The sequence below is a fragment of the Catharus ustulatus genome, chromosome 7 (genome assembly GCF_009819885.2).
Source record: "Catharus ustulatus isolate bCatUst1 chromosome 7, bCatUst1.pri.v2, whole genome shotgun sequence".
Lineage (NCBI taxonomy): Eukaryota > Metazoa > Chordata > Aves > Passeriformes > Turdidae > Catharus > Catharus ustulatus.
In genome coordinates this window covers 21,694,084-21,721,767 of record NC_046227.1, presented here as the reverse complement: position 1 = coordinate 21,721,767, position 27,684 = coordinate 21,694,084, and the positions used below count along the sequence as shown (strand labels likewise).

The following is a 27,684-nucleotide window of genomic DNA, read 5'->3' as shown; positions in this document are numbered from 1 at the left end:
ACTCTCCAATATCTTACTTGCAAAGGAAGAGGAGTGGGTCAAGAAAACTGTCCATGAGATAAATACAGAGAAATATTATGCTATTTTTACAGTCAGAATACCACCATCCTTTAAATTTCTAGGGTGAAGGTATGGTATTGTTATTGTCTAAATGCTCCCAGTGGAAGAGAACTGACAGTTGGCAAAGGTTAGTTATAGCAATTTATTGAAAAAAATACACACCTCATTATGTAGCCAGTCTAACAGTCCTTTGAAACTAACACACAGAGAGTCACTTTGGCATCTTGGACACTAAAATAATCAGTTTCATGTTAAGGGCTTGAGTTTTTGAAATGTCTTCTAAGGGAAACTTAATTTTAGTCTGTCAAAGTGTATGAACTTTCAGCAATATTTATGAAGGGAGGAACTCAGTCATGAAAACACTGATGTTGCAACAGTGATTCAGAAATAATGGGCAATCTCTTCTTTATGTTGCTCCTCTTTTAAGATACTTTATCTTCAAAATAGTTACAGCATGAAGAAAATAATGACCATGGCATATCTTGAGGTCTCTTTTCAATGTTCTGGGATTGACAAGAGGTCATCTAACACACTTTTGGCAGTGTTATCACTCTGTAGTGAAAAGAGACAGGAGTTTGTTCCATAAATACGTATGACTGCAGTGCATTTGCCATCTCTGTCCAGGAGTAAAAATCTGACTGCAAATAGCAGCTGTGTGACTTTGTCCTTCTCCTTTCTTGCTTCACTTTTTGTCTTCAAGACAGATTCCTTATGTCCAGGAGCTTTCACAGTGCTTATTATGCAGCATTCTCTGTGGGACAGAGGAGCTTCTGATCAATGGAGAGAAGTTGCAAAGAGCTTTTATTTTCGTAAAGTCCTTAATCTTCATCACTCGAAGGACAATGAGCTGCATAATCAAAACTAGGAAACTTGATGGGCAGCTCTCCCCACTTTTTAAAAACGTGCTTTGTTGTTTTCTTGTCTGCAAACACAACCACAAAATTTCTAATCTTTAGACAAGGCAGGTCAAGACCTCGGTGAACCATCATATTTCCCCAAGCCTGCAAGTAGAAGGAAATTGCAGTTCAGATAAAACAAGACAAGATCATTAGACAGGAATAAATACGGACAACAAGAAGAGTATGAAAAGAAGATGTTCCTCACTTGTCCACAGTCTTTGCATATAATTTCCCCATTTGTCTGGTAATCAGCATTCTTATCTTGCAGTGTTTTATTTTCTCTTGTATGATAAAGACTTCTGGAAAACAGACAGCACCCATCAAAATCCATTGGTCATTCCATGCTACATACAGACATATATAAACAGTGACTGAGATTGCTGAAATCAGATATGAAGCCTAAAAAGTCATAGACTCTGACTGTGACATTGAGGTGTTTGAGAAAATGCAAAGTCATGCTTCATGCTCCTAAGTAATGTCAAAACACACAGGTACTCCATGTCCCTCTTCATTTCATTTCAGGAGCTGCATCCTCCCTCACACATCTAATAGTGGGAGCAGTAGGTTCTTGTTCCAAAAACAGACAGCTCTAGCTTGTTTTTTGCCATGGAACTGTCAAAGAAATAATACCTGAAAATTAAAGGTTTTCTTTTTATTCCCTTTATTATTCCCAACATCAGCTCTTAACAGAATTATTTGGTTCTGACTACCCAGACCTGCAGAGTATGTGTACATTCTTGCATCATTTGTTTGGGGATTTATTTGATTTGAAGGTTACTATTAGCCTATGTAGAGTGGTACTACATAGTAAGCAACCTAGTTAATAGTACCACAGAAGCTCTATCTTTTTTTTTTTTTTTTTTTAAGTTTTAAACTCAATTCACTTTGAAATCAGGAATAAGAACAAACATTTTGTTAAAGCTCCTTAACTGTAAACTTCATAGAGCCTGGGACCCAACAATATTGGAATAATCTATTTTTTTTCTCACAGGGCCTAGAGGGTTACGGGCCCTGTTACAGCCTTGATGAAAAGAAAATCTGTTTCTGCTTGAAAGAGATAAAATAGTTCATAAGCACTTACTGGAAATCTTTTTTCACACTGATATGATGCATGTCTTCAATAACTTGTATGTCTTCTCCAGAACATATCGGCTTGGAGCAATTTTTGCATAAGAATTTTATTAGTGAAGGATTTTTCTTGTATGTCTTGCACTGATCTCTCTTTGCCTTCATTTGTTTTTCCACTATACTTTGCAACTGGAAACTCTGAATCTAGAAACAGATCAGTAAGAGCACTGTAACATTCTGCTGGAATGACAGTAATAGTTTTCTTTCTCAGTTATTTCACTGAGTTCACTGTCAACATGGCTTCTAGTCAATTTTCCTTTGCTTGTGTGTTTTCCCCTTAACAACAGAAAACCAGACCTTTCTAAAGGACAAGGAAACAGATTATAAAACAAATATTGGCAAAAGAATTCAAAGCCATATGTAATAACTAGTGTTATTTTAAGTTTTATTCCTCTAAGTAGATTTCAAATAGAAAGTATTTAATACAATATAAATCAGTTTTTTTCAAGGGGAAGTGCAGAGCTGCAGTGAATACCTTATTTAAATACTCTTCCTGTGGCATCTTCTGGACTCGCTGAATGGCCTTATACATCATTTTCTCACGAAAAATATTAACATCTTCACGTTCAACAGCCCCTGAGCCACTTGAAGCCACAAGAGCATAGGTGCTTTCATCAGATCGAGCTCTACCGCGAGCCTACAATTTGCAAGGAATACAAAAACAAACATCACAATACTCCCCATTACATCACACAACACTTTTTCTCTAGTTTTCTAATGGAAGACATGCACTATTCCATATGCACCATGCCCAAAGAGCAGTCTTTTCCATTTAAGTCAGACAGATAAAGAATCAGTGAATAGCACATACTGTTTCTGCAGTATCATCCACAATACCTGTAAGAACTGCTCAGGAGATTTGTGATTAGCATGTTTTGCAATGTTAAACTATATTTTGTTGCTGAAATATAAGCATGCATTTAAGTATTAAATATATAATATTTGTGTTCACAAGTAAAAGGAGAGCATGTATCAAATTGGTATTCTGATATGTAATAAACTCTCTTTAGCTATTGATGGTGTGGTCTTCATACACTGATGGTACAAATGCCTCTTTTATCAACTGATCTGATGACCATATTCTTGTATCTCTTCTATTAAAAGAGCATAATGTTTGTCTAGAACTTTGAACAGATGTTACACCATTACAGAGAGAGGCAAATTGTATATTGCATACGGACTGAGGATGGCAATTGGAAATGAACCTTGTTGCAAGTGCATTTTCTCTATTAGCATTCAAGTATTTAAAAATTATTTCCAGACGTCAGGTATATGATTCACCATTTGCCCATTCCAAAAAGAAAAGCACTATTAAAATAAGTTTTGTATGCAGAAAATTCATACCTGCACCATAGCAATTTCATTGGTGACGAGGCCATAGCGAATAACAATGTTACACTCTTTGATGTCCAGGCCTTCTTCAGCTACAGTAGTAGCAATTAGTAAATTTATATTTCCATGTCGAAATTTATCAATAACTTCCCTTTGCTCGTTCTGTAAATTAGAATCATTAAATTAACTTTTGGTATTAGTTTCTGTTACCAGTTTCTTCTAATTAACAAGTTTCAGGAATTACAGTCCCATTTCTGGGCTGAGTGCCAAACATTAAGTGGCTTTAACAACTGCATTTAAGCATCTTGCAAAAGAAGGAGTTCCTACTGAATATAACAGGTGTTCGGCACACCATATTTTGAGAGAGGGGGCAGAAGCCAATCCTTTTATGGTAACTGAGCTTGGAACTTCATAGCCTATGTCACAGGTACTAGGAGATTTGATAATATAGTTATTCTACTGTTTTCAAATTCTTTAAGTACTTATTCATAAGATGGGATTTTTATCACTTTGGTAATTTCCAATTAAAATACCACCTTCCAGCTCTAGTTCTACAACACTTAAAATTCCCCATAATAAATATAGACCCTAACTCTGGTGATCTGTGTAGCACCAAAAAGAACAACAATGATACACTTAAAAAAGAAAATATCTAAATCACAGACTTCTGAATCACCTGGGTGTTTGTCACCAGCTTGAGCAGAGGAACAGAAACTTGCTATTTGCTATATTCAGTTTCAACATGCAAAAGCGATTTTGTTTGTGAAATGTGCCACAGAAATTAAATTCCAAATCTGATAGAATGTAAGAAACTTTTGGAGAGCATTTTTTGAGAGAACCTTTTTCCTTGAAACTCAGTGCAGCATAAGAAAATGGTCTCTGCCCAGCAGCAAAACACACCATTTGTGCTTAAATGCTGATATGGGGAGTAAAGAGCAGAACAGAAGTGACACAAAGTATTTTGATTTGAGAATGTTTTAATGGCAAGTATAAATCACCAGAGAGATGTGGTGTATGAAATGAATGCAATGGTACAAGATGGACACAATTGAATGATCAATTGTGATATTTTTGGTATGAGTTTTGGCAAGTTTTCTTTCAGTGGTTATGCGTCAGCGTGAAGCATGCATATAAATTGGTGTAATTTGATTTAACCAATGATATTACAAAAAGACAGGCATAATCAACTTTTCAATTCAGCCACTAAAATACAACATGAATTACTATTGTCCTGATAAGTATAAACTCATTTAATGAATGCAGTTTTGCTCTTTACATTTTGTTTGCTTTTGCTTCCCATACCTTGCTGCAACTTGGGTCCCTTTTGACTATACACTACTCTAGGCAATGGATACTGGCTACTCCTATTGCCACAGAATCCAAAGCTAAAAAAACAACTTTTTACTTGTGGAAATAAAATTATTCCAACATCATTATTTACATATCTTTATGAAGATAAGTTGCTGGCAGATATGAAACCAGAACTCTGGGCTCTGAACTTCAGTTCACTGGCCCAGTACTAAAACAAGCTGTTTTCCAAAATCGCGTACAAGAGGTAATGTTGACATGCATGGTTCTGTACCTGAGTCATGGGCTTCATTTCACTCTTATGTCCAGAGCCAATAAGATAATGGGCCCTAATTCCCACTTCTTCAAATTTTGGGTTGTCCTTAATCCAATGGTATAGAGCAGAGGCACTTAAACGAGTCTTTGTGAAAATGATTCCTCGAGGTTCTTCAGTCTTCGTGAACTCCTCCATTAAAGTATTTCTCAACTTTATTAGCTTCTCATTTTCATTTTCTGGTTTTCCAGTCAACTCTTTCAGTTGTTTCTTTTTTGCTTTAAAGGAACAGATGTAAATTAAGAATATGTCACTGTGTAAAATAACAGTTCAAAACAAAATAAACCCCAAAACCCACAAAGCAAAGAGTAACCTTCTATATAATTCTCAGCATGGTTAATTCACATTCAGTTTGAAGAGCTGTGGCATACTAATTATTTTTGAAGTGAGTTTATAGTCACTAAAACACTCTAATCAATCAAAATAAATCGCTGTTATTGTACACTTGTCCTATATTTCATGGTGAGAATAAGCCAAAGGAAAAAACCTGCTTATATACACAAAGTTGGTACAGAGTCAAATGCACTGTGATGAAGAACTAAATCATAGCTTGTAATATTTACAAAACTATTTTAAACTAATAGAAAAAAGTCTTATAGGGAGAAACAGATTAATAGGCACAGTCTCGGAGCTGGTAATGTTTACATAAATTTAAAAATAAATTGTCCTTGGGACATGAACTAAAGTAGGAATCCTCACTAGAAACATGCAGTAGACACCAGCATGGGCACGTTGTTATTGATATTGCAGCTCCAAGACATTTCAATGTACTCAGTGAACTGTCACATGAATTACTCTCTTCAACTGGCTCTGTTGACCATAACACGGGAGGATCCCTCATGTATTTTAAATTTTAAAAAAATTTATCATATTTAAAAACCTGTGTCATTATCAGATGATTATGCAACACAAGAACACCTCATGGCAGGGACTCTTTGTGTTAGTACACTCTAAAGTCATGACTCTGTGCAGACTATGGCAGTGTACCTAATCCGAGGCAACCATACTCAATGCACCACAAACTGCTACTCCACCGAGACACCTGCTTTACGACTAGTCTTATTCATGTTTTAGAATGTAATCAAACATACAGAACAACATACATAAATGTAATGAATTCCCACAATTTTCCACCTTAGTTAAACCTACACTAAGGGCTCCAGGGGGTTTATCACCCGAAGATGAATTCTGCTCTTAAAGCTGAGAAATTCTAGATTTTCTTCTATTACTCTTAGAACTTTCAGTGTTAAAATCCTAAAAAAAATGGAATTTATTTTTCATTGACAGGTTTTTAAGACTTCATTTACCTGCAGAAATAAAAGTAGCCAGAAATTACACTAATGAAACAAAGTTTCATTTTTAGTTGGTTTAAATTTTTGGTTCTCAGCAAAAACTCTCTACTGAAAATCTAAGTAAGGGGGAATAGATGTGTATTAAGAGTCATTAAAACCATGGTGACATTATCTGACCTAGAGTTCTTTTTTCCATTTCCTGAATTTCTGAATGATAGTGAGAAAAATCTGTAGTTCATTGGATACATAAAGCTGGGTCAACTCTGAAGTATAATCTATTTTTGTTTGCACCATCCAAGAGCCATGGGTGATGGGAGCAAACTTGTCTAGTTCTTTATCATTGCAAAGGCAGTAAAGGGAAAAACTGAGCAAAAAAGATTTATGAATGAATCCTTGTTCCAAGGTGGCTGATCTGAAAAAAAAGCAGCTAACTTTGGTCTTTGCAGTTTGATCTTGTGTTTAATTCTCTAGCTAAATGTTCTTTACCTGAAACTAACTCAAAGTTAGCACTCTCCTTTCTTAGTAGACAAACTTTGGCAAAAAGGGTTGGTTAAGAACTCATAATTTCATTACTTTTGTATTCCATTTGCTCAACCTTTTGCCCCCAAGAATGTCTACTAAATTATATATTTTATGTATCTGTCAAGAGTGTCCTCAGGGACACTTCACTGGAAAAAAGCAGAGAACAGCTTTTACTTACTGGCAGCAAAAAAAGGTGCCATTTGGTGGGAGCTGAAGAGCCATTATTACATATTATGATATGATCCCACTATGATTTTGTTTAATGCATTCAAAACTGCATGAACTGGGATATCAAGGTACTGTGATAATAAACAACACAGCAATCTCTAGGATGCAGTAACTAATGGGCCCATGAAAACCACGTGTACAATTATGGATTTCAAATATTAAATAACACAATGTATTTCAAACTCACCATGAAATAAATCTAATAGAAATTCATCTGTTTCATCCTGTTTTGATACTGCTGGTTCCTCCTCCTCATCATCATCACTCCTTACTGTCTTCCTACTTTTCTCCTCTTTATAAAAGTTATTTAGGTGATTGTAGGCATCCACCATTCGGATGGTGTCATTTATCTGGAGAGCATCGTTGTACTTCTTCAAGTGTTCTGCACAGACACGTTCCCTGCGTTTTTCTTCTTTTGCAGCTAGAAGGGAACAAAAATACAAAAAAAAGGTCTTAGTATAGAATGACTTGAAGAAATCCAAAGTTGGGGTATATTTGCCATGCAGTTACCTCTTCTCTCTTCTCTGATCACCCACTGTTCATATGTCTGAGTTCCAAACTCACAGTTTGGATGCAGCTGGCAATAGTTTTGTATTTCTGTCATGATCTCAGTAATTTTCTCTTTAAATGGATCCTAGAAAGAAATTGATCAGGCAAAGTAAGTAAGCATCTTCTGGCAAAAAACCAAACAATTGGCTAGTACCACACTGAGTAATTTAAACCTTAAATTAAAAAGTAAGGCTGTTAACCATGTTTAGTGCTATGGAATTACACAGTTCAGAATATTACAAAAATTATACTGTGAAATAGCACTTAAAAAAAAAAAATGGAATATTGTATCATCACTTCAATACAAATATTTCAGCTTTAGAAGACTTTTTGACCAGATAACTCAAAATATAACTATCATAAATAGAAATTTATTTCTCTTTGACTTTACTGATAGTTTTTGAGACAGAGAATAACAACAATATTCAAATTAGCATTCTGGATCATCAAAAGTCTATAGTAAAAAAGCATTAGGGAAAAGCTTTTGATACCATACAAGACATTTTTAAGGGGCAATATAACTTTAATACTGATTTTTTAAAAAAATATACCCTTTTTTTGTCATCTGCAATCACAGTCTTCTTAGACGGTTCCTTCACCTGATTCTTTAGCTGGGAGGCATGCTCTTCAACAGTCATAATTCTACATGCATCAAGATTGGCACAGATCTGGGAAAAAACAAAATGTTATTTCTTTAATATTGAATTAGTTATTTCACATAAAACTGAATTAACGCAATAGAGATTCTTATTTAGATATTGAAGTTTATATAACTTGACTTTCTTCTCACAAAAATTGGATAAAGGCAGTATGAGCACAATAAAGTCCAGGTCTTTGAAAAACGTTACTTTTTAGGTCAGAAGTGATCCTTGCATGCAGGAAAAAAATTGTTGATCAGGATGCAAACCAAGTATTTTGAGAAAGAAAATATAGAATCAGTTCTTTGGAAGAGTAAATTTTGGAGCACAAAATAAATAAAAATAATGGTGAAATAGAAAAAGAGAAAATAAATATTAGGGATTATTTATAAAAGTAAGAGCTGTTATGAGAGTAGAAAACCATTTGAGATAATCTTTCCTGGAACAGGAAGACGCAGAGACAATTTCTGTGCTAAATGCACAACTCAACTGGACTTTAGTGCTTTTGACTTCTTCCAAGGAAAAATATATACATGTCATTAAGTAATAAGGGAAACCATAGCATTATTCTGAGCAGAGAAAACAGTAAAGGAAGAGTGCCAGGTGATCTTTTCAATGTCTTCTGTGGTAGTGGTATATTTCAGCTTGCATATTCAGATTACAGATCCAGATTAATCCTCAGGTACAAACCCGAGAATCCTATCATTAGGAATTCAGAGGTGATGATAAGGAATTTTCTGCTTTTTCCATTGCCAGGAAGTTCTTGTGTCAAAATTCTTTGCAATTCTGTCTACTTCAATACAGCATAAAACATTCTTGCAGGCCTCACTTATTCAGTATCGCATTCTGTTCGGTGCAATTTTCTAGTCAGTAGTTTTCACTGCAGTATTGGGCTAAATTCTACTTTTCTACTCCTAATGCAAAACTATTTAATTTCAAGTAAGGTAGAGTTTCTTTAGGTATAGAATTTAACAGACTATCTTTAGTCAGGTGTTCATGCAAACTCAATGAGTAACTAACTGAAAAAACAAAACACATTTGTATGCTGCCTGTATCTCACAAGTGATTTCTGCTTTAAGTTTTCAACATTGTTTCTCATTTTCTTCGAGTCACAAAAATTCTCAGCATAGTCACTCTAGAAATACAGAAATAAAATACATTGTGTCTCTAGTATTTAGATAAACAGTAAATTATAAACCATCAATGGAACAATAAGACTTCTAGTAACCATAAAATTGTGCTACATTGTGGATTTCTTGCCTGTGATCTTGGGAATTTTTTTTCAAGTGAGGCAATCATTTAATTTCCCTTTTCAGCAACCTTACTCTTCCTGTAAAGTAACCTTTATTTGCACATAGATTTCCACTATTTTTAGAGGGTCAATTTAATGGTTATGAGCTGAACTTCCATGTACATCAGATTGTCTATTTGGAGCCTAAAACTGACTTTAAAAGTTTTTTACTTGAACAAGATAATATTCCTTTGATGGTTTGTAAGTGTTAGGGCTATTTACTTTCAGAATATGTTCTTCAGCTTTTGAGTAGGACGTTGCACCTCCTACACCAGGTGAGGCTGTAAGTCCCAGAATCTGAGGCTGTGGGATCAGTGGTTTGTTTTCTTTTGCCAGCTTCCTGTTCTTCATCTTCTCTTTTAAGTAACGTCGCATTATATTGTTGTAGACACCTTCCTTTTGAGTGTGATGACACTCATCGATAATGATGAGGGAAAAATCTGAAAAAAAAAAAGACTCCTAAAGTGAGTGCAGAATTTGAGTGACTAAATCTTATAACAGGTAAGGATGGTGTTGAAAAGAACCCATCAGTTTGTCTGAGAACTAATGTACTAGGAAATTAAAGTGTTGGAGGAAGGCGTGGATGGATGCTGAATATACATAATGGACTTTGGAACCTTTGCTACAGTCCTTATGTGACAAGTAATTTTACATTTCATGTAATGGAAAAAAAGACTTTCTATTTTTGCAAAAACAATCTGATGATACAAAGAATTTTGGAGAAATATTTTTCATATCTTACCAATGGTAAGAACATATCATAGTTGAACTCAATACCATCTTTTTTATCCATAACTGTGTATGGCAAACTACATATTGTTTGCTTTTGAAAAGATACATAACATGTTAGAAGCCTTTCAGACATTATTGAAAGGCTTGTTGTGGTCAGAATATGCTTTCATTTTGTAGCAACACAGAGATTTCCTCCATATTAGTGTCCAATTAAAAGATTTATATTACTTTATAGATGTGTTACTGGAAAGAACAAACAGATTAGTGGGAGCACTACTGCTCATCTCTCTTTTGTAGTGGAGGAAACTGATGGAAATTCAGACTGGCATTGTGTGCTTTTTGGTCACAGTATATTTACATGCAAGCAATATACTGTGCAACAAGGAAAATTAAAATTATTTTTTGTTTCAAATTTCTCAAAAAATATAGAAAACATATCTTTAAAGTATCTGCATATGCAGCCAGTGACATAAATTTCAAGGTTCTGAGCTGAAAGATTCATGAACATTTTTCTGTTTCTCTAACAGGAAAACTGGTTTATGGAGCTCCCAGTCCTTCTGTAGCTAGCCAATAGTTTCTAATTCAACATTGTTTCCAACAATTTGAGGAAAGTTTGTGGACATGACTGTAAAGAACATCACTGAAATGATCAGGGTTAAACTCTTACATGCATTTTTTTTATGTGGACAATTTCCATGGTGTTGTTTACACACTGAGGTGTAAACATGCTGATGTGCTCAAATTGTTGCATCACTACAAGTCAGTTTTCAACAACTGGCAGCAGAAGCTGGAAATTAACACAATTAAATCAGTCTCAGCTGGTATTGAAAAACCTAAAGAAAGACATAGACTAAACAAGGGTAGTTATATTTAAAGGTTACATCAAACACTTCTGCTAGGAAAGTAAACCAGTGCTCCATGTCACTGGGGAAAGCTGATTGCCTCCACAGTGGTTCAGGAAGCCAGTTTGGACAGGTGTAATGTAGTTTCAAATCTAAATTCTTATTTATTTCAAAGATTTCTACATATTGCAAGATTTCAGAAGCAGTGCTGGCAGTTTCTCAGACATTCTGCCAACATGAACTTACTCCCTTTGATTTTGACCATCATCTCCATCATGCATATTCCTACAACTACTTGTGTAGGAACTGACCTATCAGAAGGGATGTGTTTCTTCAACTAACAAAGTGATACACAGCTTTTACAAAGTCTTTTACCAAGACTTCAGCTCTTGTTAAAGAGAGTAAACATTTGGTAAAATGCAATTAAGAGAGTCCCCTTCATTTCACTGAGGCTGGAATTCCATGTTACGTGTAATGTAGACCTCTATAGAAACAGATGAAAAATGTATGCACCAAAATCTGGAAAAAAACTTGTAACTAATTAGGATGATTTATAAAGGCTGCAAGTTAACCAAGTCACAGCCATAGAAATGTGCTCATGCTTGCTTAGCTTTGGTCCAGTTGAACTTACTAGCACAGGTGTAATAGCATGGAAAAAAAAGAGGTGCAGGGCTGCCTGAGTTGTGGAAAAAATGTAGCTCCTTATGAAGGAAACTGCTAAGTGTGAAACCCATTCAACCCACTTCATTACACAATCTGGTTGGGACTCAGCCCAATTCTAAACAAGCCAGCAGTTCCAGTAGAAATGTTCAGAGGCCTCTATACAGCATTCCAAAATGATTCAGATGTCGGAACATTTATTAACTTCAATGCAGTGGAGAGGAAATAGGTATAAGAAAATTGCTGGTACTCTGCCTGGGTTAATAACCAGGCATTCTGAAGGATGGAATACAATTCTGAGGTACCCAAGTGGCTCTGCAGGAGTTTGTTTGGATCAAGCAGTAGGCACTGACAAACACAGACCAACCCCTCAGATTTCTCTGCTGTGTCTGTGACACCCAGACCAATACTTTTATCTCAGGACCATTGTTTCCAGTATCACAGCTCTCCCTTGCATCCTGCAGTATCTGAGAAGGAGACGATTGCAGAAGTTAACATCTCACAGAGGAAGGTCACTGCAGTCCAGCCCTGGAGCTGACACCATGCACTGTTCTGTTTGTACCTCACTGACAGGTAATACCATTTCCTTTCTGATGTCTCAGAGATATCTGCCACTTTAGCATAATGGGAAAACTTTCTTGCCTTCTTTATCTTTTGCTTTCTTCAACTTCCTTCATCTGTTGTAGGAAACCATTATATCTGCAGAACTCACAGAGACACAGTTGTAAGCCATCATATCACTGAATATCAGCAAAACTACAAGATTTTAAAGAATATAACTTTTACAACAGATTGGCTTTTATCTTGTGTTCCATTGTATTTCTCAAACTACCAAGTGCATTTGAGTTTTAATAGTTTTTTTCTCATCCTGTATATGGCTTCCATGTGATATGACTCAAGGATCTGCCAAGCTTGGAAAGTCGTGCTTAAGAATTTATTTAGATAAAATAGGAAGTGTAACAAATATGTAGTACAAATGAACTATAGAGTTTAATTTTTACCTGCATGCTCATTAATTAAGATCTGATGTTGACTACAGCTTGCATTTATAAAACTAGTAAACTGAAAAAAAAACCTACTGAATGTGGCACATTTTTACTCTGCAATTTTCCAGAATAGAGACATACTTTTACATCCTCTGTAAAGATTTCAGAATAAAAAACTTGCCTGATAAGTGGACACTGTCTTCCTCTTCCTTGGATGCATTTAACAGTGAATTCTCAAGGATCTGTGCTGTACTGATGATGACATCATTTCTTCTGACAACTTCAGGAAATGAGATTTTCAGTTGAGAATCACCACTTAAACCAGTAACCTTATACCAACGCTTCAGGAATGGAGTAAACTCTCTTTGTAAATGCTGTTCTACCAATGGAACCTAAACAAAAGTTTTCAGAGAATTTAAAATATATTAAACACAGGATTAAAAATACATGCTTGTATTTGCCACAAATGTTTTATGTGAACAAAAGAAAATTAAGCAGCAAAAATCCCCAAATCAATTTCTTCCCTGGAACTTCTCCTGTGAAACCTTTTTGTCCCAAGGACTTTGGCTTAACTGAGCCTTTGAAAGAAAGAAAAAACCTGCATGCTCTGGCTATTTAACTAAGCTTATAACATGCTTTCACATTTATTCTTATAAGAGGATATGTATATTGTTTACAATTTCAATAAAATGCTTAATAAAATTTCTGTATTTTATTATTACAATAGACGATTAATTTACATGTGCCAGATTTAACTCCAAAAATTACAGCAATCATCAGAAAATCTGACAAAACATTCTTTAACTACTGGGAGACTCATTAGGTGGCCTTCATTAACAAACTGAAACACAGAATGTGAAAAATAGTTTTTATTTTTAAAAATTCATTACAAAATGAAATTGTGCTTTTTCCAATAATGTGGTTATTACACCACATCTAAATTTGCACTGACACTGGGGTACACTAATATAATTTGTGCTTGCACCAGGCTGATGGTGCAAGAGAGATAATCAGTCTAGATCTGTATGTCTTTAAACACTGCACATGGAGAGGCTGAGAATTGTGTTTATATTCATTTTACAGTGTCTGTATTAACAATGCTTGATGTTTGAAAAATAATATTCTTTAAAGAATACTTACCTTATTAACAAGTACTATGACTTTTCCAGGCTCTGATGCTCTTTTCTTCTTATCCAAGTGATCTTTGGTAATGTAAACAGCCACTCTGGTTTTACCACTGCCCGTAGGGAGGCATATTATAATATTCTCCCCATTCAGTGCTGGTTTTGCAACTTCCATTTGGTAATCTCTCAGGGTGAGATCTGGCTCAGGTGAGGCTCTCCTCTCCTCTCCATCTTCATCTAGGGTTACAGCAAAATATGTTTCAAACAGGAGGCACAGAACATGTATCAGAGGAGTGAAAAAGTGTCAAAGGGAAAAAAAAATTATTTACTATCAGAAGCATCTTCAGAATAAATAGAAACAGCACACTAGCACAGACAATGTTGCTCTGAGGACCTGTGCAACTCTGGATCAGAACTGCTTCCATTCCATTTCACTCAGGGCAGGTGGAATAAACCACAGTAAAGCTTCACCCATCTATGCTGAAATGACTGCTAGGTATAAATTCAAATGATACAGTTTGGTAGCACTGGACCAACAAAGGTAGTGTTTGGAGTTGCAGTATTTACAACCTAGCCAAGCTTCTGTGACGTTCTGCTTCATCAATACCGGAATTTATTTGGTTACAAGGGAACTACCTTTTTAAATACTTCCCAGAAAATGAAAAATGGAGCCATAGAAAGAAAAAAAGATATGGAACATTTAAAAATGGTCAAGGGAGTTATAAAGACCAAATTCATAAGGAAATTCAATTGCCCATACAAGATGGACCTAACTGCAGAATGTATCACACCTACTCACGGTAGATTACGTTGCTTCTTAGCCTGACTCACACTTAATGCAATTGGATGTTCATTAAAAAGTCATATACATTTGCCACCTAAGACTCTTATTGGAAATGCAATGGCAGTGTTTAGATCTATGGCTCACAGAAGAAACAATGTTCTAAATGTAAAAGTGAAAAAAAAATACTGTTGAATTATTTTGAGCAGTAAGAAAAGCATATCAAGTGTCTTGAGTTTACATATATTTAGGGAGTCCGAACTTATTTATAAATATCTTAATATCAGAAGGATTTATTTCAATTGAGTTTTCATGGGGTTTTTTTTCCTACAAATAAGTTTAGATCACTCTTCAGTTATTAACTGCTCTCAGTGAAGAAAATGCACAAATTCATTCTACTAGACTAAAAATGAGGGAAGAGAAACCCTACTTTTCTTTCCTGGTTATATCAATCAATGCAGAATCATGAGGTTTTTATCATCACTGATACATTACACACAAAATAAGTATATTTTTCTAGTATTCCTGATTCCATTAAATAAAATTAAACTAACAAAAAGTAATGAAGCTTGATAAAACACTGCTGATGGAAACATCTGAATGCCATTCTAAAGTGTTTTTTGCTTGTTTTGCCTTTTAGTGTGAGTTCAGTGCTACCTGGACACAGGGACATTTGCACCAGAGTACTTGCTGTTACTTATCTGACTCCTACTACTCTCTTTTGAGGAAGAGTGGTGTTTGCTTTCTGGTTGGCTAAATTCAATAGTTCAATCATATTGAAACTAGCACTTTATCACCCATCTGTTTGGTTAAATTTCAGTTCCTTAACATCCTCAATTAACAGTCCAGGCCTGAAAAATATTTAACTTAGCTCTCTCCTAGCTTCTTCAGCCCTTGTTTAGATAAAGGCTAATACTGAAATCTTTTCACAGATTAAAGAATTAAATAAATAAAGATTTTTCATCATACTCAGTATAACATTAGGGAAGTTGTTTGCCTTCATACAAGACCCATTTGAATTGCTGGTCTGGGCTAAAAGAAACACGATAATTATTCTATTGTCCTAACTACACAATTTTATAAAATGTGGAATGAACCTTGCACATAAAAATGCAGCTGAATCCACATGATTCTTTGCATTAAAATCAGTGTCATGTCAGTGTCAACAGCCTTACTGCAAAATTTCAAATTATAAAATCCATTTATAGTGCATCTGCATCTTCTTAGCATTTTTTTCTCATTATTACTCTCACTGAGTTTACGCTTAAAAAGCGTGGATTTTTAAAGAAACTTTTAAACTAATTGTTTTCAAAAGCCATATGCAAACACAGTAAAAAAATCTGTTCTCCATTCTTCAAAAAACTGCAGTGTTTTTGGTTTTTTTTACCCTCTGGATTATAGGACACAGCAAATGCCCAATTTGCTCACTGAGACATACTTCAGGAATCTTAAAGGATGAGGCCATACATACATAGGTGCTGCCAAATGCCAGGAACCTGGCTCAGCCTGACCAACCCATACAGTGTGCCTGCCTATCCACAGAGCAGAGAAATTCCCATGCCCAGACATTTCATGTGACAGAGCGAGTCAAAAAATACAGTGTGACTGATGAGTGTCCTCAGTTGATACAGAAGTGCAAAGTAAGTTCTTTGGAGTTAACAATACACAGACTAAAAGCTGTAGTGTAGCAATTTAGATCTGAGCTATCCTGAATTTTCTGTGTACTTACAAAATATGTGGATTTTAAAAGCTTGAAACTGTTTTAAAAGTATTTATAATAAACTTTGAAGGCATAGGATATGGAATATGTACAGTGACCTTACTGCCATAATACTAGGTTTATTAGGCCCAGCTTGTTTGAAAGGTGCTCAGATTTTTTCTAGCCCTTGTACAAGACATAGTCTCAATATAGCACAAATTTTATAAGGGCTAGATTCCAAAAAGTAGTTCTTGAGTTCTGTATAGGTAAACAGGCTGATCACCATGTTGGACAGCTCCCAATTTGTTTTGCCTGAGGTTTGAAAAAAAAAAAAAGACAAAAAAATACTGGGATGTCTTTTACAACAACAGTGTTTAGTTTGGCTCAGACTTCATACGTAGCAAGATAATACTGTCTGATAAGTATTATTTAAACACAGTCCAATGTCTAGTTTAAAACTGTATTTAGAACATGCACATGTGTTTAAATGTGAGATTCATAAAGGTCTTCAGATAGTAACCCCTATTGCTTAGGTTGCTTTTACAAACAAGGTTTCTAAAGTACTAGGGTCATTATTCTTCATTATTGCTCTGCAGGTACCCAGGAGATGGTTCTGCTCACCTTTTGCTCCCTCTAAAACATTCCTATTCCCTCTCACCCTATGCAGGGTTCAGGTACAATTTAGCTCTTCTCTGAGAGCAAAAGAAACACGTCTGTGTGGCAGCACTACGGATATCTGTCCAGGTGACTGCACTGGATGACTTCTGCTTGCTTCAGCCTATGTGATTTTATCATTCTGCCTCACTGAGCAGTTTGTACGATGACGATGTCTAAAGACCTGTTCAGATGATCTCAGTAAATCGACTGTTTTGGGGCTAGGACTTAGGTCCAGACCATTAAAAATGGTATCTGTTTTCTGTTTTACAATAAGGTAAGAGTAAGTCTGGCATCCAAATACAGTGAACTAGAGTTTACAGTGAAAGAAAGCCCTCCACTGGGTTTTGCTTTAGCCCACTCACAGGGTACTTCCCCCAGGGCTTCCTTTGCAATTACTAAATAACAACAGAAGGGAAACGTACCTGAATCACTGGTTGTGTAGCTCTGTCCCAGGTTGTCATTCAAGTTACTGACACTTCCATCTCCTATGGAGACATCTGACTCTAAATGAAAAACACAAAGAAATACAGCATAATATATTTGCTGTACAAATATGAACGGCAAATGCATAACATTTACTCTCCCCCTAAGCTGCTAAAGTACATTAGATGAATGTCAGGTGGGGATGGTTGAGATCTAATTTTCTCTATTTTTGGTAACAATAAAAAAATGAACAATATAATTCATTTTCTTATGGAAAAAATATGGAGTGGAAGATTAATATCCAAAGCACGGCAGAGGTAAGGCACTATGGGTCATGATTTATTGCTTAAAAGCAGGGGTTCCAGAAATGATCACCTGCATAATCAATCCCCTTTAGTCCTATTTTACTGTATCTTTCCAGAAAGGTGAAAACACAAAAAAAAAGTGCTGGCAAACTGAACATTCTCTTACTCCCTGCAAGACTTGGGAGCTACATCTGTAGCAGAACAAAAACAAAACCAGAACTGTGGTTTTTAATTTTTTTTTAAGTGTCTTCGTGCAACATGAAAAGCGCAAGCCGCAGTTGCCGAGTGAATGCAAGCAGAGATGAGTCACTGATGGTGCGAGCAGGAGCGGCCAGCCCGACCCCGACCCCGCGGGCGCTCGGCGGCTCCGTGCCATCCGAGATTCCCGTGCTCCGCTCGCCCTCTGCTGAGCCATCCACGCCTTACAGGCACCATCTTGGGCCCCCAGCACCATCCATAAAGCTGCAATTTTCAAAACTCACTCCTTTTAGTATCTGAGCAGATACCCAGCTCTTCGGGAAAATCTGCCGCGAACAGCACCACCCTGAGCTGTCAGCTCACCGACAGCGCTCTGCAACTGAGCCCACAGCGTGCAGATGCAATCAGAATTACCGTGTTGACTGAAGTTTTGCTTAATTAGCTAGTGAACTTGTGTTTTCATCAAGTTCTTCCCAGTGAGTATCCTATTATAGTCCATACACCTTACTGTCTCCCTCAAAATTATTCATAAAGCAAAAGAGATTCTGTGAATCTAGCATTTAGCACTGAATTGAAGTTATAGCGTCCTAGAAAGGAATGCCTGGAATATACACTATGAAGTCTTGGTGACTGAGGTGGAAATTGAACCTAGTCTGCATTCAGTAAAGTTATGAAGCTATCTTGGCTACCACTAGGAGTTAGGTATTAGTAGTTTTTCTAACAAATGAATGCAATCAACAGAAAGGCACAAAAAAGAAGAAAACCTCACCAGTTACAAGGTATGTTCAAAGACCTGTGACAAACTAATCAGCATTTGTGGGAACTCCCAGATATGAAGATGACACTGCTATGTCTTGTTTTCACTTTCTAGGAATCCAAACAAAATAGGAAAGGGAGGATAAAATTAAATTTCAGTGTATCGATTCCATATGGTCTCCCATCTAAAAGGACCTTCTGAAAGTTGTGAGAATATGAATCCATAAAGTGTTTTGTACACAATTATTTGAATTATAATCTGCAGCATGCATTATACAACCATGTCTCAACAGAAAACATCAGTGTTGAAATGCAAAATACTCATCTTCCAAACAAAAGGCGAATAGAATAAAGTTCTCCATTTTCAACTGTGGCAACTTACTTTGAAAAAACCCAAAAATCAGTCAGCATTTCCAAAACAATGAAGATAAACTAGTTATAATTATAACAGCTTTTTTTACCACTTTTGCAAATCTTCCCTTAGAGTCCTGCTTGCACACTGTAATGCTGAATATTTCACAGAAAAATTTTCAGTCACTTTACACTAAGTTAAGTAGAGAGACAATGGAATGCAATAAAAAGCAAGTCTTGAAAATGAGAGCTGCTGTTATTTAAATTGTTGCTTATATAGGTAACTGCAGCATCTTAATCCAAGTGTTGACCTTGTGAATTTACTTGCTTTTGTGTAACTGTGTGTGTGTGTGAAGTTTCTTACCTGTGTTTTCACATGCTCAATTTTTCTCTAGTTATATCTTAGGTTAAGTATCTATTTCTACTAGTTTTTATGACCTTACTGCTCTCATACCTTCTGACTGTCTCTGCTTCATCTACCTAAATAAAAGGGTCAGAGGAGCCCTCAGATACAATGCAAATGGCAGTAATTTTAAGTGTCTTTAAAAGCTACTTTCTTCTTGAAATATGCTCAAGACATAAAGAAATGGTGAGAGTGTACTGCAAAACTGACACCACATGACAACATCAAATTGCAACCTAGGTGGGTTCCCAACTCACTTGGAAGTAGAATCTGGGTTCCATTTGTATTTTAATTTGCCTGGTCTAAAATTACAGTCTTATGACATCAAGAGAAAGGATGGAAATAGGAAATGAAAAAAGACCTGAGTGCTGTTAAGTCTGAGTGTAAAAGTGCATAGATATCAAAGGTTACTGCACTTGAGGATGGCTGAATGTGAGGCAGCTCCTCAGAAGAAATCTCCAAGCAGCACTGCCTCCTGGAAGCCCTTGTTGCCCTGCATCTACACTGCTGCTTTGGCTCATCTCAGAACTGCATTTACAGCGAATCTCTCAATTGTCCCCACTTACACTGCTTGGGTTCACATCACAGAGATGGTTTAGATCAGAAGAAATAAACTGTCAGCTGAAACCAAATGAGATTTGTTCTAACTACTTGCAGGCACACAGTCCACACGAGACTGAAGTCAATCTGAAGCAAACTGATGGAAGCCATGCACTCTTAGCCATTTCACAACACAGATCTGATCAACTGCCCAAACTGCTAATATCCACTCCATTAATTTCCGTTCTGTCCTAAGAACATGGTTTTTTAGTTACAGTTAGCTTGTGACACATAGTTAATAACTGATATATCTAATTTTCTATAATCCTCAACCTGACAAGTAGAAGATCAGCAATGAAAACAGACCCTTAGTAGGCCCAGTAAGAGCCTCAGCTTTGTCCAGAAAGAATAATCCAGTCTGATCTATTTTTAATTATCATTAAATATTTGGCACCTCTTTTTTATACTGCCAAGTTATGTTCTAACCCAGGAAAACTAAGCTGATAATTTTGTAGTAGTTAATAATTCACTAGTTGCTATAAAGCATTGTGGTATCCTGTTAATATCATGCTAAACGAGAAATAGGCTACTACTGTTGCACATTGAACCATTTCTTTAAAAAAAATTATTCATGTTTGATAAAAAGAGAGCAGCCTTAGCTGTCTTACTCCTTTGACTGAGTAAATCCACTAGTATAATTTCAGGCAGGATTTACCTTAGTTGTTACTATTGTTTGAGCTTCATCTGAACTTGGAACACGCACGGTTTCTGAATCATGCAGTGTGTGTTTGAATCACTGGTTTGCAGCTGTGTTTGGGCATTGTTTCTGGTAATTTCTGTTGCTCATAATCAACTCCCAAGGCATGTTTTTCAAAGTGGATCTATATGAACAAAAGGCCACAACCATTTCTAAGCATTTTTACTAAAAATTTACTTCTGAGTATGTACGTGACATGGGAAAGGTTGTTTGATATTCTATAAGTAAAATACCTCACAATAAACAGAAAAATTACTTGTTGGACAGCACTAAAAAAAAATGGTTTCAATATAGAGTTTCCAGCCTTCTAAAGAAGTACTTAATACAGCTGCAGTTTTAGTGGTACAAAAACATTCCTCTTATCTTAAACTTTATCAATGCTGTATGCAGCTGTCAACGTTAACCCAATTTTGTCATCGAATAGTATAAGACTATTATGGATGGGTGTGAAATAGAATATTAATCTATAATATTAATATTTTAGTCAAAAATATTAAATATATTTGAAAACTACTCACAGATACCAGATCAAAATACCAGTTAGTGGACAAACCTGACAGCACAGAATTCTTTTCTATGGATGTTTCCAACACACTGTTCTCACTGCTGAAACTATCGTCCACATTTTCTTCCTGTTTCAAATTCTCCTGTATGGCGTATTCTGGTTGGCTTCTAACTTCTGTTTCTCCATTTGTAGTCTGCTCCATCCCATTTTGTTTATTCTCTGTTCCCAGAAAACATAGAGAAATTCTAAGGCAGTTTTGTAAAACATTTAATTTCTTTTAGTGTGGAGTACAGAAAACACAGAACTAACCTGTATTCATCATGCACATAACAGTATAACATATGGTCTTGGTCTTGACTCAGATGTTATAGTTTGGAATTTTGACCTTAATATAAATATTGAATAAGAATTTACTCATTTACAATTAGAAACTAAACTTAAAGAGGTTAATAGATTTATTTTTATGAAGTTCTCAATTCCTGTGCGTAGGTGTTTGCTAATAACATATTTTACTGTAACAAATCCCAGGGGGTCAAACTGCAATGATAAAATGTAACATCAGTGTTCTTCATCCACAGTACCCGATGAAGCTGTTTCCTCTCTGTGACCTTATGTCAGGGCATGCTCCTGCAGCCACCCACTACGGATCTACACACATACAGGACTGTGTACATGGAAAATTACTTATCCTCTGGTAAGAGCAACACCATTCATGCTTTATGCATTAGTCTGTACAGTTTGTTTTGTGGCCTCTATTGCCCAAGATTAAAAAGAAGTCATGGAATAAATGCACTAATTCAGTAATCCATCAACAACTAAATTAAATTTCAGTTTTACCCTATATGGTCTGCACTACACTGAAAAGTCAGAAATGCAAAATGTGAAAAGAATTGAAGATAAAAATATGAAAAGAATAATTTGCATAATTGTTACTTTGTTTACCTTACTAATGGCAAAGTAGTGAAGACAGGAATTTAAGCCTCACACAGCTGCAATACAGAAGGAAAATAAGGATCACAATAGCTGCTGAACTATTTCCAGCATCCGAGTTTGACTCAAAATGATCTTTGGAGGCTCTGACTTGGTTGGTCTCGTTCTGCAGACTGCAACACTCAACCATCTTTGAACTGCATTCTCAAACATCACAGCTGCCTGTCTGTGTCTGGCAGAACCATCTGATTCCTGCCCAAAGCTGGAAGAGACACCTTCATCTCCCTCTTACCTCAGTCTTAATGCTCTGACCCATATGCACAACTAAAAGCACAGAGACAGTTCTGATGAGCTCCTCAAGTAAGCAGGCTGAAGCTGCTAAGTGGAAAATCTGTTAAATAATTTAGTCTCTAGAATTTTATAAAACATATGGGGAGTAAAAATAAGGGATAAATTATTTGGGGCTGCTTTCTTTTTTATATTTTAGAACAGAGGGGAGCACTGGGATAACTTTACAGTATTACAAGCATTATACAGGAATGAAAAGGAGTAGCCACTTTCCTAGTTTATTGTATTATTTTTAGTAAATTTTATAATATTTTGAGACTCATGAATGTCTTAAAATATGCAAAGTACTTTAAAATGTTGAAAATATTTGTAAGCAGTTCTGTAAAGGAAACACTTGTATTGAAGAAGAAAGGTAAAGTGTGTTTTGCTTGATCAAATTAATCTTCAGAGCATTTTTTATGAATGAATATTAACTGAAAACCAATGGGTTTTAAAAGTAAGATTCAGTTTAATTGTAACCAAATCCATACTGTTGTAATTCTCATATTGCTTAATAAGGATTTTTAGTATTTAAAAAGTTATCAATTAAGCTGTTACATAACTTGATTTTGAAATCCCTGGACAATCAAAAGCATTATCATGATGTCACAATTAAGCAATATGGTGGGAATCCTGCATTACTTCTTAAGTAACAGTACAAAAAAAAAAAAAAAAGGAAGAGATTAAAAATCCACACATGTACCAGTGAAATAAGATTATTACCTCCTGTATTTCCACTTAAATCACATGCAAGGTCTTCATGTTGGGTTTCACGGAGAGCAACCAAAAAAGAAGAGAACCAATGTTTCTTCTGGACTATTCTGCTCAGTAGTTCCCTTGCACCATCTCTGTTCCCACGATTGTCAGTTACAGTCTGGATCTGGTAAAATTAAATAAAACAGAAACAACCCTCACACTTCGAAAATGCTCTGAGGAAGTTTGTAAGAATAGTATAGGTGCAAAAGCATTAAAACATACTGAAAAATAAAGATATAAAGTGGACCTGCCACTTGCCAGAAGTGAATTATTGCAATTTTATCCAACCTAATGTTCATACCATATAGTTTTGGGTAGGATATATAAAACCTATGAGCTCTGGAATTTAATTGGAGAGACCGGTAGTACTGGACAATGGCTACAACAGTAACCACTATATAATAATCATTAGTATTGTGGAATAATAATTGGTGTTCAGACTGGTATAGGGAATAGGTAGCTTTGATTAAGGAGAAATGGTATCATACAGTTTACCAAAGCTCAGACTTAGCCTGTAACATGACCTCCTACATAAAATGGAACACTTCCCTTCTTAAACTCTGGCTTCATCATCTCAACTCCCACTTAAAAATACAATATCTAAGCCTCTAGAAAGTGGCCCATTGCCCTCAAAGAAGCTATGGAACAGTGTCAGAAGGCTGTCACAAGCAGAACTTGACACGTGATCACATGAGGAACAAAACCACAACCCCAAGAGCAAAGTAACCTGAGACAGGTGTTCAGTCTCAAGGGCCATTTTCTCAAGGCTCAAGAATCACCCATTCTGATATGCAAGGAAATCGGCAAGCACAGCAGTGGGAACACCTGACTGAGATTGATGACTAAAAGGAAGTGTGTGGAAAGTGGGAGGCATCAGGAAAGCCTAAACTCTACTGGAATTTAAACTGGCAGGATTGTGAAGGATATTAAATGGTTTGATGGAAATACCAGCAGCAAAAATGTGACCCAGGGGAACATGAGGACCAGGGAATGGAGACAGTAGCTTCCTACAAGGACTCGACATCTGCCTGTTGTGTTACCATGCTTGGCTCCCTGATATTTAGGGTGCATCTGATCACTGCTGCCACCTGATGGTCACAAGACAAAATTATATATCTTACAGTCATTTAACTCAGATGGAGCATAAAACCATCTCAAAAGTGGGTGCAAAGGTTCAGAGTGCAAATGTGATTTAGTTCCACCCTTAGTTTACCAGTTTTTCCCTTATTGCTATGGCAATTATTATTTTAATTTGTTCTAACACTGTTTCAGGATATCAATTTTGTTTTACTTTCAAGTAGGTTGCACGTTCCAGGCAAGTCATTCTTAACCAAGTGGAAAAAACACTGAACAATGTTTTCATCAAAGGTTTGCATTTCTTTGTTCCTGTCCAACTGGAACTTCTGCTCACCTCACTGTCTAGTGTGATAGTCCTTAGTGAACCTATAGCAGAAAAGGAAAGGCAAATCTTGCTTTATTTTAACTCAAGTATCCTTTAGGACTTTACAGACCATCACTACTTCCTGGTATGGTTCAAGGGTCAGAAGAGGATGATCTTCTTGAGCCTAAGGTCTGTGGCAAAATAATAAGTAAAGTCTGACATATTTCTTCATGTTAGACATATTTAGACACTGTCTTGTCCAACCCTCTGTTCCTGGCATTTTTTCTTTGCCAGGCTCTTAACTGGCATCGTACCTGCTGACCCAGTGTCAACAGTTCATTGGCTTGCCTGGACCCATCATCGCTTTCCCCCCAAGCCTGGGAACTCCCTTTTCATTTTTGCACTTACTGTGCCATTTGTATTTGTGGCTTCCTACCTGCCCCACAGCCAGTGGGGTGGCCAATGTGTGCGGCAGTGCCCGGCCCGGACTCACCCGTTCCATGTCCTCGTCCTGGAAGATTCCCATCTCCAGGCACTTCTGGGCCACCTGCACGGCGCGCATCCTGTCCACCAGCGTGCCGTGCAGCAGCTGCAGCAGCTGCACGCACAGGTCGTGCTCGGCCTCCTCCTCCGGCGAGGGCAGCTGGCTCAGGCTGGGGCTGGCGTAGCAGGCGGCCAGGCCGCAGCCGCCCTGCTCCAGCGCCAGCAGGAACTCGCGGACCCAGCCGCAGCCGCGGGGCCCCCGCTCCACGGCCCGCAGCAGCTCCTCGGCGCCCTCCGCCTCGCCCCGCTGCACCGCGGCCGCTCGCACCCTGTCCCTGTCCTCCGCGCTCAGCGACGGCAGCCGGTCCAGCACGGGCTGCACCTGGATGAACTGCTTCAGCCGCGGCCTGAAGCAGGAGATCATGTAGAGGAACAGCTCGTCCCGGGTGCTGTCTGCCATGGCGGCACCCGGGGCTCCCGCGGGTCTGCGCCCGGGGCTGGCGAGCAGCGGCCGCGAACCCTCCGCGAACCCTCCGCGAACCCTCCGCAGCCCCGGCCCGCTCGGCCCGGCACCGGCGGCGCTTTCGGTTTCGCTTGGGAGGGCGGTGCGGGAGGGCCCGGCCCGGCGGGACAGGGCTCGGCCGGGGAGGGCGGCCGCGGGCACCACTCAGTGCCACTCCGCAGAGCTGGAAACGAAACCTTCGGCACTAACGAAACCTTTGACGGTAACCGTGAGCTGTAAATCCCAATCAGAAACAGAAACGCGTCTTTCACTTTCCAGCTCAAGAGCTTCCCGGGCTGCTCGCAGCTGTGTGAGCTCTGGGCGCTGGCTGCTGCCCAGGCACGCACTGGCAGCAGTGAGGTGCTCGGCTGGTGTCTGAGCCTCTGAAATGAGGTTTCACTACACCATACATGGCACTGAGCTGCAGAAGCAGTCCTGGTTTCCATTGCGGGGCTTTGGGGAACCTCAGTGTGATTCTGAGGTAAGGCAAAATGATAAACAGAGAGTGTTTGGGTTACTGTGCTCGGTTTCGGTCAAGGACGGCTCAAGAGACTGAAAAATTGGAGAGTCCAGAGGTCAACAGGATTGGAGAGCCTGGCATGTGCTTGAAAGAACTACATTTATAAAGCCTGGGGAAAAGAAGGGTCGGGGAGATCCAACCACAGTGATATCCGGATATTAGAAAGATACTTGCTGATAGAATTGCCTTATTAAGGTCCAGGGCCTGGCATGTTTCAATGATCTCAGACCCAGGGGGAGGTTAACAAAGCCTGGGAACAAGAATGTATCACTGACAACAGATACAAAGAACACAGAATTCACGGACCTCAAGGACATTTAGCCGGGCTCCCATGGTAAGGAAGAAACGAATGAGGACAGCTCAGCAGTTGTGCTGAGATCAGCTCTGACTTGGGTAGAAGATAATTCTGGCAAGGGGAGATTGTGACCACTGATTCACAAGCCATCGATCCAGGAAATCACTGGCTCAGAAGAAGAAAAAGGTTGGACACGTGGACTGATCAGCATAAGAAATGAGGGGATCATTTAACCAATAGAATTGTTGATAGAATAATTAATATGAAAAACTATGTAACTTGTAGCCAATAAGTGTTAACACCTTTGTCAGCTAACATGTAAAAAAATGTTGATAGTCATGGTGCTGGCTTTGTGAATTTTCCACCAAGTACCTCTTTCTGTGCAAAGCAGCACTGTAAATAAATCAAATATCTTGTCTCTGTGTGTAGATCAGCCTCTTGCAAACTGGGTGAGAACCTATTTTGGGACACCAACAGTTTTTCATCTCCTAAAAGTTGGATGATTCTTCATTGGGGTACACAGAACAAAGGGGAATTGGAATGTGTTTCTTTAGAGGAAATCATGTCCAGGTGTAAGAAGAAAATATCCCCTCTAGAAACAATTAGACATTGGAATATATTGCTCAAAGAAGCTGCAGAAATTTCCTCAATAGAAATATTCAACACTTGGCTTGATAGTGTTGTTGATTTAATGTCTTGCTTCTAAAAGAAAGCTAACTATCTGCAGAGGCCCTTTCTCAGCCTAAAATTTTCTGTAGTTCAAATTGTACCCTCAGCTGTTTGTCATATTGAGATATGCTGCAGTAGCCTGCTCTCAGAGCCAAGGAGCTTCCTTCAACTGGAGGCTTCTTTTCTAGAAGAACTTAATTTACTTTTACTTTCATTTCATGGTTTTTTCTGCTTATCTCTAGTTTCACTGTTACTTCATCATTACTTCTTTCATTTCTGCTTTATGTAAGCTTCCCGTGAAAGCTTTCTGTAAAAAGCATCATTTCTTTCTCCCCACTACTTTTTCTTCTGCCTCCAGCACCTTAGCTGGAAGACACATGAGCCTTCCTTGCTCTGTGTGCCGACGAGTTGTTTGTTTGCTTTGTTGTGCATGCTGTGGTGGTAAATCAGTACATTAATCCCACAACAGTCCTTTGCTCTAAGAGTTTTCAGGCATTAAAAACATATTTGAGACTTCCAGAGACAATGCTGCTTGTTTATTC

The 27,684-nt window shown here is 37.6% G+C and overlaps 1 protein-coding gene across 1 annotated transcript; it reads right to left on the bottom strand.

Moving 5' to 3' along the window:
• Positions 1–188: 188 nt before the first annotated feature.
• IFIH1 (interferon induced with helicase C domain 1) lies at positions 189–26,861 on the bottom strand. Its single transcript, XM_033064729.2, has 16 exons — positions 25,167–26,861; positions 23,260–23,416; positions 21,328–21,498; positions 17,464–17,544; positions 13,921–14,141; positions 12,962–13,172; positions 9,783–10,000; positions 8,183–8,299; positions 7,593–7,716; positions 7,270–7,503; positions 5,002–5,258; positions 3,432–3,581; positions 2,563–2,724; positions 2,041–2,231; positions 1,165–1,258; positions 189–1,061 (listed from the first exon to the last, which is right to left on the bottom strand). Exons 1-16 carry the CDS (start codon positions 25,614–25,616, stop codon positions 879–881), a joined length of 3,021 nt encoding a protein of 1,006 aa, XP_032920620.1. The 5' UTR covers positions 25,617–26,861; the 3' UTR covers positions 189–878.
• Between the last annotated feature and the right edge of the window lie 823 nt (positions 26,862–27,684).

Coding starts and splice junctions, on each gene's coding strand:
- IFIH1 (XM_033064729.2), bottom strand. CDS start 25,616: ATGGCAGACAGCACCCGGGACGAGCTGTTCCTCTACATGATCTCCTGC. Junction 21,499..23,259: donor TTTAAGTGGAAATACAGGAG/GTAATAATCTTA, acceptor TTCTGGGAACAG/AGAATAAACAAAATGGGATG. Junction 7,504..7,592: donor GATCAGAGAAGAGAGAAGAG/GTAACTGCATGG, acceptor GTTCCCTTCTAG/CTGCAAAAGAAGAAAAACGC.